This window comes from Oryzias latipes, chromosome 10 (assembly GCF_002234675.1).
Source record: "Oryzias latipes chromosome 10, ASM223467v1".
In the NCBI taxonomy this organism is placed as follows: Eukaryota; Metazoa; Chordata; class Actinopteri; order Beloniformes; family Adrianichthyidae; genus Oryzias; species Oryzias latipes.
The window spans coordinates 4,082,366-4,099,841 of NC_019868.2; the positions used below are offsets into that span (position 1 = coordinate 4,082,366).

General features: G+C 45.7%; 1 protein-coding gene across 3 annotated transcripts; it reads left to right on the plus strand.

Annotated features, from left to right (window-relative positions):
* The first annotated feature begins 3,181 nt into the window (after positions 1-3,181).
* Positions 3,182-12,259, plus strand: pitx2 (paired like homeodomain 2). Of its 3 annotated transcripts, none has more exons than XM_023958950.1 (4): positions 3,182-3,478; positions 6,915-6,982; positions 9,958-10,157; positions 10,776-12,259. In XM_023958950.1, the coding sequence occupies exons 2-4, from the start codon at positions 6,937-6,939 to the stop codon at positions 11,331-11,333; spliced, it is 804 nt and encodes a 267-aa protein (XP_023814718.1). In that variant the 5' UTR covers positions 3,182-3,478; positions 6,915-6,936; the 3' UTR covers positions 11,334-12,259. The 3 variants fall into 3 exon arrangements, with proteins under 3 accessions (XP_023814718.1, XP_023814716.1, NP_001116388.1); XM_023958948.1 differs by lacking the exon at positions 3,182-3,478 and adding an exon at positions 4,371-4,878; NM_001122916.1 differs by lacking the exons at positions 3,182-3,478; positions 6,915-6,982 and adding an exon at positions 9,248-9,616 and having other exon boundaries at positions 10,776-11,333.
* The last annotated feature ends 5,217 nt before the right edge of the window (positions 12,260-17,476 follow it).

Below are 17,476 nucleotides of genomic sequence, written 5' to 3' on the forward strand. Positions count from 1 at the left end.
GCAGAGATAAAAAAAAATCATCAATACAAACTTCTATAAGCATTAAAAAATAACAAAAGCAATCATTTTAAATGAAATAAAAACAGTAACAATGATAAAACTGTTAGAAATACTTATTTTGATGCTTTCATCAACAAAGAGGATGAATAAGAGGACAAATTAATTATTTTGTAGCAAAAGAAAAATTTACTTGAGAAACATGGGAGAAAATAATGAATTTTGTAATGCAAGGAAAAATTTAAAAACTTAAAACATCCAATCAAAGCCAAAACAAAGAGGGGAGAAAGGGAACTTGTGTGTGGCTGCTCTTTCTGTCTCCTTACACACATCATTCTACACAAAAATACACTCACACCACACAATGTCTTCCGTACATTTGTGCAAAATTACAAAGATAGTGTTTTTTTAAGTGAGGATTGCAACAATTTACTTTCCCTATTGGTTTAAACCTCGATTTTTAAGTCAGAGTTTTGTTTTGGTTCAATATGAGTTGTGCTTTACAAAGCAACAAAATACTAAAAATTCAGGATAAGTCTGTTCCTTTAAATGACTAAAAAGCGATTAACATGAAGAAAAGTCTTTCGGTTGGCTCATTAAAGCCATGTGTAATGTAATAACACAATAAATAATAAATTCTTCTTAAATTTGACCCATTTTTCTCACACTTTCTATGTAAACACGCAGCAGGGATGCAACGATTCACTTCTTCCACATTTGAGCTTACTGGTGTCACATCTGGTTTGGTTTCAACACAGAACATGTGGCATTGCCAGTGGGAACACTGCTGCACAGCAGAGCCTCAAAGGTTCCTCCTGGGGCTTCAGCCTTTCTATTTATGAATAAAGCAATCCTTTAAAATTTTTACTAAACACTGACCGATTACATGTTTTAAGCGGAACAAGAGGCCAAAGAAGAGAAGAGTTTGGGAGGTTTCCATTGATCTTTTGATCAGCAATAATCATTTCACCAAACCTTTAGTTTTGTTTGACTTGAGCTTTTGTTTTCAAAAGTCAAAAGTCTAGTCACTAATGAAACAAGCTCTGACCAGAGTTCCTCTGTGCAGTATTCAGAGCACATGGGTGTTCACGTGCACATCCAGCTTCAGAGCAGCTCCATCATGAAGATGTTTCTGTTTTCATGCAGACGCGAGAGTGAAGATGTTCTTCACTCTGGCGTCTGCAGCACAGATGGTCAGAAGCAGACAGTTTGTCTCCATCTTTTGTAAAATCATCCATCATCACTGCTTTCTTTTTAATTCCATGTTTTAGATTTTAGATGTGTTTATGTGTTCGATAGATCGATAATAAGCATTTACATCAATATGCCAGAGTTAGCCAAAGGGCTATTTTTCATCTGCAGTCCCTGTAGATGTTAAAATTTCCCTATATGATGAAAATAAGATTACATATTTACATAAACTTATGTACATATATTAAACAATACTTTCTGTAAAATTGGCAATAACCTAAAAGTAAATTAGCCATAAAACAATCCAAATCAGACAATCGTCTGAACATGTATACAAGACAAGATGGTAGCAGGGATCAGTGAGAGGAGGTTCACTCAGTGTCGACAGCTCTGATTGTCACAGAGTCCTTTCTTTAACTGTGTCTTAAATGAATTATAAGTGTTTTGATTTCTAATAGTTTTGGGGATGAAGTTCCACTCGGTTATGGATAACAGAAAAAGCAGTCTGACCAAAAACTCTTTTTCTAAAGGGAATGATCCATTTGGGTTTGCTGAAGCCAATTCCTCCTTCAGGATCTCCTTCACTCCATTGGTGCTCCTCTCTCTGCAGACCAATTAGATCTGAGCTACCTCCAGCTGTGACCTTTGCTCCCCCAGGCCCGCTGACAGGAGCCTTAGCATGTAACCAAGCTGTTTTCCATGTTACAGAGAGGCTGGGAGGCATCGTGGCCGCTTTATCGCACCATTTTCATTCTTGGCCGCTCTCCCCTCGGGCAGGTTAGTGGCAGCTCCTCATCGATTCTGCCGGTAATTGATCAGAGACCTGCCTGAGCAATTTATCGTCCCGCTGCACCTGTGATTAAGGCTGAGGCCGCGTGTGTTTGTGCGCGCGTGCGCCCCCGCCGTGCCACCGGGCTGCTGCACCGGGCAGACTGTCGGCGCGTCGCTCTCACGGATGTTTTGACCAAATCCAGCTGTTGAGTCAGGACCGTGACTGACAGCGGTCAGCCGGAGACATGGACATGGGATTAAAATAATCTCAGTTGGGGAGGCAACCCCGAAATTGAGGATGATTAAAACAATGAAGAGTTGGGTGCTTTTGAAAACGCAGCATGCGAGACAGACAGAGAGCGCCTGCAGGCCGTGAGGCGCAGCTCCGCTGCTGTGCGTCAGTGCAGCTCTAGTCCTTCTGGTTCTGTGACAGAGCAGAGCTGGAATATGAGGATCAGCCTCAAAGCCGCTCAACAAGCTGAAGAGCTATCACAGATCCAGCCTTTGAATTTGCTTCATTTACAGCAGCTTCTTCTCTAATAACGACCATGAAGTGGTCCTCCACGCAGGAGCAGGCTCCTCCCTGTTTCTCCCTTCGCTCTCCTCCGTCCTCCCTCAGTCAGTCACCTCCTCTTCAGTGACTCCCAGCCCTCAGTAAATCTAAATTACTGGTCATTCCAACCTATCAGCAGAGCATCAACTCATTTGTTTAAAGATTTGTGGCTTTGGAAACAGTTTGACTCAACGTTTTATTACATGTTGCTGCAGGCGACAGTCGCATGTGGTTTGAGGCTGGGAGTGGGGGTGGGGTGGGGTGGGGTGGGGTGACAGACGTTCAAACTGGTTTATAATGTTTGTGGGAAATCTTCATTTTGAATGTGCAGCGGCTGCTCTGACTGCTGGCACGAGGAGGATGCAAAGACTGCAGCGGCATCTTAATGTTTGCCCGGGGAGACGCAGGGGGCCAAACGGCTGCTGTGTCAAAGTGTGACGTGACCCAGAGTGGACCCAGGCCCACGGGTGAAAGTCTCAATGAAACTCTCAAACTGAAGGTTTAGAGGAAAACTTGCACAAATAAAGTCCATTTAGGGCGTGCGCGGGGGGGGGGGGGTGTCTTTGGTGGACCCCCTGTCATTTCTCCACAAAGTAAAAGGCTTGGATGCTGCGCTGAGACACATGAAAGGGGCTTTAAAGCCCTCTCCAGTATGCAGGAGGGGAAAGTTGAAGTGTCCACGCTGACACGGGCTGGCTGATGAGCTCGTTAGGAATCAGGGGAGCGCACCAGCGGAGCAGGTCACCCTGTTTCTCACATCACACCCCCATCAGAAATTCTTTCAAGTGTCCTTCTGCGTCGCCAAAGATGACAACGGAGAATCGATAAGCGCTTGAAATGAAAAGAAGCCGCCGGTTTGCCCCCGAGGCAGAAAGATTTCATCCCCGCAGCCTTCTGTGAACTTCAGGCGTTCCTCCGTGCGTGAGAAACGGGAGCTCCGCCGCTCCTTTCTCTCTGAAGTAGAAGGTAAGAGGAGCGCCTTTCTTCTCTCTCGGTGATGTGCACGGTGCGCGCGTCACTGACTGCCTTTTCTGCCGCGTGCTTTGTCTGATCGAGCGCGTGAAATGTTCTCCAGGCCTGTTTCTTCTCGTAAGGGGCAAACATTTTCTCTGACTGCTTTGAACGTGGTTTGTCGCGCACATCCGCGTGCATGCGCTCGGGCAGCAAAAAAAAAAAAAAAGAAAGGAAAAAATATATGTATTTTAATTTTATTATTATGTTTTTTTGTCAACTCCTTTCTGATTCAATATGACACCCACTTTGAAATGTGTCTCTCTTAAAAGCCCTACGTGTTTTTGTCTTTCTTCATGCGTGGAAGAAAGGATGCAGGGTTTCCTCTGTGTCCCCCTTTGCCTGGAAATTCCCGCGTGGATGCGCGCGCATTAATTACTGGTTTAATGGGAGTATGACTAAAAATGTAAAAGACGGATTAAGCGCACAGGGTGGGGATGGGATGGGGGGGGGGGGGGTTACGTCCGGTCCGCACTTAAGATGCGGGAGAAAACTCAGCCTGTATCCAACCAAGCAGATCTATAGAGAACATTTGCATCCAAGCCAGCTGTTCACTTTATCTGCACATAAATCCGGAACACGATAGCGCGCTGTCTGGCCTGCAGGAGGCCCGGCAGCGGCTCCAATACTTCACTTTTTCAAAGGTCCCTTTTCTTTTTTTGCTTGCGCGGCTTTACGTGAAACTAAACAAAAATTAGACAAATGACTTAAAGAAACGCTTTCATTTCCTTTAGAACAAAAGTGTAGGTTGATGTCATAATGCTGCGACTAGGAAATGGAAATTGACAGCTGGGTTGAGCGGAGGCTTCTCCTCTTTTCATCACCTGATTTTTAAACTCAACAGTTTCTTATCTGTTTGTTTCTGAAAGTTGAGCCTCTAAGTTTCTCTCTGCTACACAAACATACACACCCCTTCGCAGGCGCGCGTACACAGGCGCGCGCAGGTCCCTCTCTGAGCTCAAAAGCTGGAAAATGTGCGTCTTTCCAGGGAGGACCAAAGTTGAGGAAGACACAGGAAGACGAGCCAAGGAGAGGCTGGGATGAAAGCGCCCCCTTCCCTGCGCCGTAAACACATTATTTATGCGCATACATGAGAAGACAAACCTGAAGGCAACGCTGCGCGTCTGCTCGGATTCACAGCGTGGGGGCACACGCACGCACCGTCACGTTTTCGGAGCGAAACTGCAGAGACGTCGCTGCTGCTTGTGCTGCTTCTGCTGCTGCTGCTGTGGGGGTTCCTGCTCATTTTTAAGCCCGGCAGCTGGTCCGCGCGTGTCCGGAGGTGGAATTTATCCCGTCGCCGCTGAGCAGAAGGAGTGCGGCAGGGAGACCCGATCCTCGCAGGCGCACAGGCGGTGAGTGCGTCACGGAAGGCGGCCAGCCGAGATGAGAGTTTCTGGCAGTGCAGGAATCTGTTCCATCGTCCCTCCTGCTCCTCCGAGAGCGGAGCTGCGGCAGGAGCATGAGGAGCACGGACGGCTGTGTGGGAAGGGGGCCTCACGGGTTTGGATCATGCTGTGCTTCCCGGTGTTAGAAGTGAAGAAATATTTGAAAAGTACCTTTAAAAAAAAAAAAAAAAAAAAAAAAAATCAAAAGTACCTTTTAAAGCGTCTTTGTTCCTTTTTTATTTGACGTAAATTTTAAAACAATATTGCCATATAAGATCCAGTTTTCTCTTAAGATAAAAAAAAATGTTCACGTTTTTGATTGGTTAATAAATACAAATTAATTTCATTTCATGCCGAATAATATCAATTCTATGTTTTGTGGATGACAACCAATTCCAATACAATCATTCATTCTATTTTGGTTCATACATCTTTAATATAAAAAAACTTGAGGCAGAAAAAATCTAACAACCGTAAACCTGCAGTCAGGACATGTTTACGGAAAAGTAAATTCTTTAAAAATTATTGACGCGCGGCGCAGCTTTTGCCTCTAACGAAGCTGAGAGTCCAATAAAAAGAAAAAAGTTTGGGATTGTTTCCCGCTGAAACGTTAGGAAACAGAAATACACAAGCCGGTATTCATTACAGGAAAAATGAGCAAATGCAGTTTTTATGCGTATTATTATATGGATTACTATTGATTTGATGTTATTATTGTTATTATCATGATTATTATTATTATTATTATTATTATTATTATTATTATTATTATTATTATTATTATTATTATTAGTATTAGTAGTATTAGTAGTATTATTTTTAATTTTATTATTATTATTATTATTATTATTATTATTATTATTATTATTATTATTATTATTATTATTATTATTATTATTATCATCGTTATTATTATTATTATTATTATTATTATCGTTGTTAATATCAATATTTTCATTATCAGTCACATTACTGATGGTATTCTCTAGATAAATCTGGGAAATTTTTATCTTTAAGTTCTGTTAAATTAACGAAATGTGATTTCATTTGTTTAAACTGTGGCATAATTTTTAATAATCTTTACTTTTGTTCTGATTTCTAATTTAGTCTTTGCTTTTGATTAAAAACAGTTGATGTGCATCACAAAAGAGAAATAATGAGTATATAATAACACGAAATTAGATCAAAAGGAGCGACGAAAATAAAAAAAAACATAAAAAATGATTTAATGATAATTATGTAGCTGTTTCAGGTTAAATAAAAAAAGATAATCAAATAAATGCAAAGGGAAACGCGCGTGCGTGAATAGGGAACAGGAAATATTGAGTTCTCTCGTGAAACCAGGTTTGGTTCAAGCGCGTGACAGACAGTTAACCTGCAGTATCAGTTCTTTGGAGTGAAGGGAGAAGATGATCAGGAGCAGGTGAAGAGAAGAACCGAGGAAACAGCATGACTGCATGCAAATGCACCCCCCAACCCCCACCTGAATTATCATAAACAAACAGCGCGAGCCTGGACTCATAAAAAGCCATCTGTGTAACTCCGCACGAGCGCGCGTGCGGCTGCGCTAATGAATTTTGTAATATCCCACCGACAGACATCTCAATCAGACTCTAATCCTATGATTTTACCCCGAATCACTCCACGCACAACTCCTGCGGGCTCAAGCACGCCACGGAAACCAGTTCACGCACATCACGGCGTCTGCCGTAAAGTCAACCTCGACATGAATCCATGGGACATAAAGAGTTTTTGTTTTCTTCATCAGCTTGTAAATAAAAAAGATGGCAATTTGTCTTGTTAATAAATTCACAGAGTTTTTGACACGCAAAAACTCTGTTTTAATCCTTTTTATTTTGGAAAAACACACACCTTCGTTTGGTGCTTCTTTTAACGAACAAACAAAATCTTTTCTCAAGGCTGCATATTAAGTATGTGAAAAAACACGCGTGGATGAGTTCACATCCCCTCAGCGTAACTGCGGATCTTTTCTATTTCTACAGAAACTGTCTTCAGTCTGCCGACATGGAGTCCCACTGTCGCAAACTGGCCTCCACCTGCGCTCAAATCGGTATGTCTCCACCCAATCTTCTGCAGAGAAATATTGTTTAATTTTCTTTCTAAGAAAAATTTAAAAACGACGATTTTCATTAAAAAAACATTAAAATGGTCTGATAATCCATAACACACAGTCAGTATTTGTTGTCATTGTATATTTAATAAAGTGCACAATAGTGTGACTTTAATCACAGTAGCAGGTGGGATCAATAATAAAAATGTGGGGAAAAGCTGTACAATAAATAAATCAATAACATATATTTTAAGGTTAAAATAGCTGTTATTATTGCTCTACGCACTCATTTGTCAGCTTTTATTTTGGATGAAAATGTTCAGTTCTCTTGCGGAAACTTTGACACTTCCAGAGTTGAATTTCAACTGTCTGTCTGTCTGTTCAAGTCCTCTGGGCCTGTGCGGGTCATTTGCGGGCCTGTGCGGGTCAGGGACCAGCAGCTTCCCTCATACCCGCGTCTCTCGCTGTCTGTTAGCGACCCCTGGCGGTCACTGTGTCCGCGCTGCGGCGCTCAGCATTTTCTTGGGGGTGCAGGGGGTGCCATGGTGAAGGTGACTGATGCATCCGGAAGATCACAGATTATATGTATGATAAAATAGTTCTTTTAAATATCCACGGACGCGTTTGTCGTGGATGTTAGTGTTGCCAGTTATTCTGATTAGGTTTTCAGATCAAATCTTTAAAAACGGTGCAGAGGAGCGGGAAGGCCCGGAAGGAATTCATTAAAGTGTGGGGCGGTTGGGAAATGACATCAGGTCTTGTTATTACCCTAAATGAATCACCAATAACCCTCATAGAGTCTCATTTAGTCGGCGCTGATGGGCCGCGGTGACGCACGGCTGCGCCGAGTGAGCGGCCATTGATTAAGAAGAAGAATGGAATGAAAAGTGCGCGCAGGAAGGAGGCTGTGCCACTGCGACATACATGGACATACACACTAAATGTATGACCAAAGCCCATTCGTGAGGAGGAATACACTAATGGAGGAATCTGATGTCTCCTTAATCCCATGTAAAAAGCCCCCTCCCTGTATTGACGGAATTGCTAATTAATGGCCCTCTATGGTGGGGGCCTGTTGCAGCAGTAATCCGCAGAAAGGAGACAAAGCATTAGAAGAAATGAAGAGGGGTTGGAGGAGTGGGGGCAGTAATCCACTTCAGGTTTGCTTTAAGAAAAAAGAAGGAGCAGCAGATTACTGCGTTTTGGAAAAGGTGCGAAATATTGTTAGAGACTTTATGAAAACAATGACGAACCACAGAGGAGCTCACAACGTGACATCTGACAGACACTACATCATCCATCACCGTCTTTACGCACGAGTAAGGATAACTTTGGGTATAAATGCGCATGCACAGAAGGGATTAAAGTTACATAGTTTTTATTGTTGTAATTCAAATTTCAAAATTTTTATTTTAATTTGTTGTGCAAAGACACAGCTCAGATCCTGTGGCTCTAAGCATCTCAGTTGTTAAATTCCGTTTCCTCTATTCGTACATCAGACATTTGTTGGCTAAACATAATAATAATAATAATAATAATAATAATAATAATAATAATAATAGGAAGGATAAAAATAATGACTATAAAGTAAATGATCAACTTTTCGTTCAAACTCACACATTTGTCCTTTTTAAAATTCCTGTCTGTCTTTTCTGGACCAGCGCGCATCTTTCTGAAGTACAGAGAAGGCACGTGCTTTTTCTGACGTGCGTGCACATCTGGGAGAGTCAGCTGTCAGATTGTGGGGCTGCAGAGCTCTGCTGTTGTCCGTGCGCGTGTCTGTACAATGCTCGTGAAGCGGTTTGTGTTGGATTCTCGTGTTGTCACGAACATATACGCACTACGCGCACACGGCTGCATCTGAGAGCAAACTACAGGAGAAACACGGGGGTCCACAGCGCGGCCCAGTCTGTCTTTGCTTAGCCTCGTGACCACCTTATAAAATCTTTGATTTTGATTATATTTGGCTTCGGGCTCGCGGGAGCGCCACGCGGCTCCTCTTTCTTTACATGCGTTTATTTGGCTGAGAAAAACACGCGCGCGCCACGCACAAACACTCCTGCTCTGGTTGGTTGACGAGCCCATCACATCCTCGCGCCTGTCAGAGGGGCGGTAGGAGGGGCAAAGTGCTGACGTGGAGCCAGGGAGAGGGGCGCAGTTGGTCAGGCAACGCGCACAGGCAGCTGCTGAAATGAGAGGTGAGCTTTGGAGTGCGCGCGAGTCTCTGGATCTAATATCGCCTACCTGTCCTTGTCACTCCGACAGTCGAAACAGGTTGCGGCATTCTCCACGGAGGTTATGGAGAACCTCGATGTTCTGTTTTAACGCGACCTGCAGCTCCGCGTGAACCAGAGGAGCTGCGCGCCGTGCGTCATTTGGAGAGCCGAACTGCGCCGTCGCCAGACTTCCTGCCTGTGCGTAAGCGCGTGCGATCGCTACCGATGAACTCTATGAGGAATCCATTAAATACAGAGCAGCCCCACCACCTCCACCTCCCCGGGAACAAACTCACGTCCCCCCAGCACACCGCTCTAGCGATGGCCTCCAGTTTGCAGCCGCTGCAGCGGTCTGCGGATTCCAAACACCGGCTGGAGGTGCAAGCCGTGTCGGACACGTCAAGCCCGGAGTCTGTCGGTAAGAACCGCCCGGTGCCCGGTCCTGATACAAGTCCAGGTCCTGTTCCTGCCCTGGAAGATGTCAAAGAAAAGATGGCTGTCAGCAGCGACAGCGGGGAGCTTTGACGCGCGCGCGCTACTTCATCTTTTAAATCATAGCTCTGGCCTTTGCGGGTGAAGGTGCTCAAATGTTCAAATAAAAATGTAGGGTCTATGATTATAAAAAAATATAATAACAAAGTTTGAAATATAGGAAAATTCCTGAAATCTCAGTAAAATATAATACGGTGATGTTTGTTGATCTATTCTTTCCTCCGTAAATTTCTGTTCGTGTCCTCATGGAACTGTCTGTCCTCACAGAAAAGGAGAAGATCCAAAACAAAAACGACGACTCTTCGGACGACCCCTCCAAGAAGAAGCGGCAGCGGCGGCAGAGGACTCACTTCACCAGCCAGCAGCTGCAGGAGCTGGAGGCCACCTTCCAGAGGAACCGCTATCCCGACATGAGCACCAGGGAGGAGATAGCCGTGTGGACCAACCTGACGGAGGCCCGAGTCCGGGTGAGCTGGTCCCACCGGTACCGACGCTCCTAAATGAAAGAGGGAAATGTGTGGATTTAGGCCCGAATTCAGTCCAAGTAATCCCGACGGATTTATTTATAATTATAGTTTTTAGCTGAAAGACAAATAATCTGATTCTTGTTTAAATAGACACTGAAGGAAAATAAATATTTTTTTCTGCTGCTGGAATGTTGATCTGCAGTCCACAAAATCCCAGCTCCAAGCACATCATGTTACAGCGGTTCAAAGTTTTCCACGCGGATTTTCCGAACAGGATGGTGTTATTTCTGTCCGTCAGCAGCCCGTTAACAATAGAAGCTGCTGTCATCGCTGACAGACCCACGCGCGCTCTGTGTCCGCGTGAAAGAGGCGCAAAGCTGGAATTTTGGCCATTGTCACTGCGGGCTGTGAGATTAGGGTCAGAGTGTTTGTGGGGGAATACACATCCACTCCACGTCAAGATGCTCCTGAGAGGGCTGGGGGTGGGGGGCAATGTGGATTCTGCTCCTATCTCATTAAAAGAGGATTCTCTGCTCAGACGGCCAGAATCTAGCCCGACCCTGCAGCGGGAAAGACGGCTTTATTTAGGGTTTTAATCCTTTCCTTTCTTTCTTTCAGGTTTGGTTCAAGAACAGGCGAGCCAAGTGGAGGAAGAGGGAACGGAACCAGCAGGCCGAACTCTGCAAGAACGGTTTCGGGCCGCAGTTTAACGGACTCATGCAGCCCTACGACGACATGTACCCGAGCTACACGTACAACAACTGGGCCGCCAAGGGCCTGACGTCCGCCTCTCTGTCCACCAAAAGCTTCCCGTTCTTTAACTCCATGAACGTCAACCCGCTGTCCTCGCAGACCATGTTCTCGCCCCCGAACTCCATCTCCTCCATGACCTCCAGCATGGTGCCGGCGGCGGTCACCGGCGTGCCCGGATCCAGCCTCAACAGCCTTAACAACTTGAACAACCTAAGTAACCCGTCCCTCAACTCGGGGGTGCCCACGCCGGCGTGTCCCTACGCGCCTCCGACCCCCCCATACGTGTACAGGGACACTTGTAACTCCAGCCTGGCCAGCCTGAGACTGAAAGCGAAGCAACACTCGAGTTTTGGATACGCCAGCGTGCAGAATCCCGCCACCAACCTGAGCGCCTGCCAGTACGCCGTGGACAGGCCGGTCTAAGCCGGGCCTGCGCTCCCAACGCCCCCCATACCTCTGTGAGCGGAGCGCGGCGCACCGAGGGGAGAGCCGGCGGCGGCGCATGATCCACGCGGGGATTTCTGCTCATAGCTGGAATAGTTGGAATTACTTCATTCTGACTGTATCCTCAAGACGCTGCCCCCTCCTGCACCACCCACCCCCACCCCAACACCACCACTATAAGAAACTCCTCAGAAAACCGAGAATTTTCTCCCCGTGTTTTTGCTCTCCATCGTTCCCCTTCAGAGAAGGTTCCGGTCCAGACAGCGGGGTTCTCTGCAGTCTGGCTAAACAGGAACAGAGACTGGCACTTTAGTCTTCTTCCCAAACGGAGCACTCAAAGACTGAACCGAGCTGAACCGAGCAGGACTGCGGCTCGAACCTGAGCTGAGAACATTAAGCCGCCCCCACCAGGGCCTGTTTCTCTCAGTTCAAACAGAAAAAAAACCCCTTTTTCTCCCGTCGCGGTTCTGAGCGTCAGGTTGTACATAAATATAAATAGATATATTTGAACCATCATCTCCTGTTTTTGAGGCGAATGCGCGTTAGCCCCCCTCTCCCTGTCCCTCCCCAGGCTCGTTTTTATAAACGCATGTGGATTAAAAAAAAAGAAAGAAAGAAAAACGTCATGTTTTGCTTGCAAACAAAAAGGGAATGTACATAAAACGCACCAACTGTGTTTTCTAACATATTATAAATTTATTGTCTGTGAATATCGATTTAGATTAGTGGTTCTGGGTTTAAAAAAAAGAAGCATCCAAAATGTCTCCGAGACTTATGATTGTTTTCTCCTCTATGTAAAATATTTGGTACGAAATTATGTTCTTTTATTTTCCCAACATCCAAAAAAAGAAAAAAAAACAACGTTGTGTTTTATTTAATGTTAGTAAATCTATTGTTCCAAACCATCCCGCTGGAGGATCTTCTTTGAGTCTTTGCACAGAAGTCTGTTAGCGGCGCGTGCAGCATCGACGCTCTGTCTGCAGCTTCGATCCCGCGCGGGATAATCCATGGAGGAAAACAAAGGCCGCGCGCTGCGGCTCCAAGGACGCACAATCCACCAAAAAGATCTGGACCACAACCGAGAAAACGTTATCTTCACCCTTCCTGCTTCCATGAAATCATCTCCCAAGAGTCCCTGCGCTTTGGTTTAACGTTCAGTTTTAAATATAAAAATATGCATCGAGTAGGTTTTATTTTTAATCTCTGCGTTTGTTTTCCTCCTCGGCCTCCGCGCGCTGTAAGCTTTATTTACCAATTGAAGCAAACACGCAGAAATGCGCGGAGCTCTGTCCGGGAGGAGGCCGCCGCAGCAGAGCGGGGACACCGGGAGCGGACCGAGGCTCGCGGGCCTCCCGGATTTTATTTATGTTATTAAAATTAAACTAGGAAAAAAATATTTGAATGCAAAAACATGTTCACGTGAAGCTTCCACCATCTCCGGTGCTAAACTCCAACTGCTATTCTAAAGACAAAAACACAACACCCACGCGCGTGCACGCCGCGCTGCAGCCCACGAACTCCTAACCTGAAATAGTCCACAAAGTGTCAGCTTTTGATGGAGCTGTCAGGGGTAATCCCGGCGAATACACACGTCTGCGTCTGAATCCACATCCGCACAATCAGTGCGGGGCCGCGGGGGGAGCCTGTTGTGCAGCCGGCCGGAGCTGCGCTCTGAGCGGGGGCGCCTCCCCGGGCAAGAAGACATTTTAACGAGCTCTAACGCGTTTATTATGACCGGCAAATTCTGCTTTAATTACCTGATAATATTATTTGACAAAACCTTTTAAATTGGTATTTATTTTTGTTGGTTGAAAATCTGCAGAATTGAATTACTGTCGCTCCAAACTGTCCTAAGCGCGTCCCGGAACAGGAATCACTCCAGTCCGTTATGGTTCCACATGTTCTCCTGAAATGGTTTCTGATATCGGTCTAGCACATCCCGATGAGACATTCGTTCTGCCTGCTGATTAAACGGAATTGTTACGGCTGAGGCGCGCGCGTCTCCACAAACACGTTCATCTCCCATCTAAATAATTAGCAGCTTCTCCATATTCCTGCGGGGCCCGGGGGGGGGGGGGGGGGGGGGGGGGGGGGATATGATGTGCTGCACGAGCTTTTTGTTTAAATTACAGGAGCTTGGAGGTATCTGCTGGGAATCACCTCGAGTTCGTGTTATTATTTCAGTGGAAAAGAATCAGACAAATCCACAGAGTGGTCAGCAGTGAGAATGTGTTCGAATGGAAAAAGTTTTCCTGCTTAGAGCACGAAAAGTTCCTCTTCCTGCAGCACACAGGCAGTCCTGCCAGCCCGTCAGAACCGGAGCTGACAGGAACACTCACATGTTCACCTGCCTGCATGTTAGCAAACATCTCAGCCCGCACTTTCAGCTCTTGGCTGCAGACATAGCTGATGGGGGAGGGGGCTGTTTGGCTCTGGACCAATGGTGGCCAAGCAGCTTCAGCTAAAGGTCACATGGTGTGACCTCACACATCTCACTCTCACCTAAAGCCCACGTTGGACTGCCAGCCCTCTCCCAAATGCTCCAGTGACATTTCCTAAATGAAGTTGTTGGATTTGTGTTAAAAAGGTGTGAAAGAGTTTCTTTCACGCTCACAGAGCAGTTGCAGCCGGCAGCATGTTTACTGCTGTGCGGCTCAGAGGCTCAGGCGTGGCGAGAGTCCTCTGGACTGCTCTCATTGCAGGGGTTCGGTGCAGATGGGGGGCAGGCGGTGGGCCAGAGCGTGTGAAAGCAGATAAATTCATCACACACGCTTCCTGCTCTCTGAAGTCCCGCTGAAGATGGAGCAAAACCAAACATCTGATTCACAAACCAGTGTGTGCGCCGAGGAAGGAGGAGCTGCTCAGCCTCAAGGGGAAATCTCCTGAAAACAAACTAAACTCATGAAAACCTTCAGAGCCAATTCTTCTACCCTGTTTAAGGCGGAGCTCGGTTTGAAGTATCGTGAAGAGTTTTTGCCTCAAAAAGAGGATTCTGTTTTCAGACAAGTTGCTGCAGGAGCTCCGATGCTTCTGCATTTGTCTCTGTGAGATAAACTCCTCCAATAACCATCAACCTGACTGACAGGTCAGGAAATGAGGTAAAACCCAAACTATAATCACCCCCTTCCCCAAAATCTTTGTTGTCTAAATCGGGAGAGGCTGACAAGTCTGAGGCTGCTGAAGTTTGAGCATCAAATTCAGACACCTTCCGTTTACGCCGCCCCTCCATTTTCTTTAGGCACTGGAACGCCATAATTGACGTTTACGTTGGATCACTGCTGTCAGGCAGTCAGAGTTTGCAGCATTTCCCAAACTGCAGATGCAGAGTTACAGCTGAGATTTCCTTTGATTGATTTCATACTCGTGAGAACTTTAGTGAGGAGATGTGTGGCATCAGCTCTGACTCAACACGGGGGAAGATTTCTGCACATTTTTAAAGATAGGCTCAACCTGAGCAAACATTCATGCCTAGTCATGAGAAACATGCAAACACGTGGAAACGGAGCATCTAAAGTTCTCACCGGCTATGCAAACATGACGTCTGTCTGCAGAAAATGCTCCATCTGAGGAAAACTTCAGTATTTTTTTGCCGCATTGATCCAAAGCCTGGGGAGAAGCACACAGTCCCACCTGTTCCACAGGAACGCAGCAACAGCTCCTCAGGAGTGACGCTGTCAGCGTGACCGGGATGGAGATTCAGAGGTGGATGCAGCAAACAGAGGAACTGCAGAACTGTTTGAGACAGACAGAGGCAACCGTTATGGTCCCAAAGGGAAACTTTTAAAGGTAACAGCTTTAAAAGTGTCACACACACAGCAAAGAACAGAGAGGCAGGTAGACCTGACAAAACATTCACAGACAATGAAAATGACATGAAGAATGTCGATGTTTTCATTTGTTTGATTCTCTTCACTGTAGCACCTTAAATCCCAGCTGGCTCCTTTCTGTGTGGAGTTTGCGTGATCTCCCCGTGCATGCGTGGGTTTTCTCTGCACTAGCTCCAGCCTCCTCCCATAGTCCAAAAACGTGATTCATAGGTTCACTGGTCACTCTAAACTGTCCCTTGGTGTGAATGTGTGTGTGTGGGAGTTATTGTGTGTCCTGCAACAGACTGCCTGTCCAGAGTGCACCCCGCCTTCGCCCAACAGTAGCTGGGACTGGCTCTGGCAATCCCGTGACCCCGTAAGGGAGAGTGCAGGTTAAGAAAATTGTTCTTCTTCTCCAGTTCCGTCCTCAACACAGGGATTACACCAACAGCCTTTTCAGTCTGATCAGAGAATAGATTTCAGGCAGGATGACTTTATTGGACTAAACTGTCATAAGACAGTCATGACTGGTTTGATCAGTTTGATGGTTCTTGCTTTGAGAAAAGCTCTTCTGTGAATTTCTGCTTCATAAATAAACCGAACAGAACTTGATTCTTCTGACTCTGTGACTGAGATAGGACCATGCATGTTGGGTAAGTTTGGAGATCCCAGGGAAGTTTCAGGCTCTGCTGATGAAAACACCAACACAGCTCCAGATGTAACAAGAGGAAAAGAAGACTTTTATGCTCAGAGACAGAAAGACCCACCCACACACACACATGAGCATTGGTGTGTGTTCATGCAGCTCTCTTTTTGTTGTCTGGCGTGCCCAGATTAACACTTCCTTCTGCCCGCTGTGCTCGCAGGGCCGGATGCTGCGGGAGTTCTTGCCAGCAGCTTCAGCTGACAGCAGAACATGGGTGCTCCCCCAACACACACACACCTACACACACACATCTGCCACTGTGGCTCTTCTGGCACTGACTGGTGTGTAAAATGTTTACACCCTGTAAAAATATTTCTTTGGCTCAAGCCCTCACCCAGTCAGATGCAAGTCTTTCAAGTTTCCTTGGAGCCAATAAATGACATTTTCTTCTTCTGACATCTGCTCTCTGGTTTCTGCACAAAATAAACTGACAGCCTGATTTCTGCTGCGGCTTTAGAGCAAACATGAACTTCAAGTTGTGTGAACCAGACTCAGCTGGAACGTCCGACAGCTTTGGCCCTGATGACATGATGATGGCTTTACTTTGGGCTTTTTACCCCTATATAAATATAGTATATGCTGGGGCAAAAGAGACGTTTTCTAAATATGGTCTTAATGTTTTATTTTTCTTTGAAAATCATTTTTCTGTTGTTTTTTTTTGTTAAAAAAAGTTAAAGACCATTAAAAAAAGGTGTACAATGTTGAGTAAAACTACTTTAAATAAAAGGAAAGGTTTTCTTAATTGAGAGCATACATTTTCATACACCTAAACAGAGAGATGGTTTTCAGACAAGCAGGGAAACAGGGACCTGGATCTGCTCCGACAAACAGCAACACCTGCTGCAAATACCTGCGGTCCTCACGTCCGTCAGTCCAAACCGACAGAGCAGACGGCGTGGAAAGCAGCTCACTGGTTTGGATCCCGTCCAGGACAGACTTTCATGCTCAACCTATGCTCTGCAGTACAGATTGAAGGATTTCTGCAAGGCTGTTGTCGGAAAATCCACGAGGAGTGTTGATCAGTGGGACCTGCTCCTCTGGTGTCCTCAGCATCTGAGCGTCTGCAGAGATCTGCAGGAAGGCTGCGCTCCACTTATTTCAATCTGAAGGCGTCCTGAACATCTGAACCCACCAGTCTGATCGGAGGACCAACGGGTCAGCCTCAGAGAGGAGGGCAAAAAACTCCAACTCAGCAAGAACTTTCAGTTTTAATGGAAGATTGAAGAAAAATACATCAATGGTGATCAATGTACCATACAGATGTTTCTCACATATATAGCCAACAAAAAACCAACCATGAGCTCTCAAGAAATTGTTGCCGTCTCGTCTGGCCTTCGCAGATCCGGATGGTTCAGGACGTCCATAAAATGAAATGTGTAGTTGGGAAATGAAAATACACACAAGAGTCTGCATGAATTTTCAAACCTTTTGCAAAAGGGGAGATATGAAAAAACACGACCTGTTAGGCATTGTGGTTGTCCGCTCTCTGTCTGCTTTCCAGCAGGCAGCTTTTTTTATTGTTCAGCAAAGCAACATGTAAACATATAAAACACGTCATCAGACTCTGTGTCTGTGCGTGAAAAATATTTTTGTGCCACTCAAGGATACAA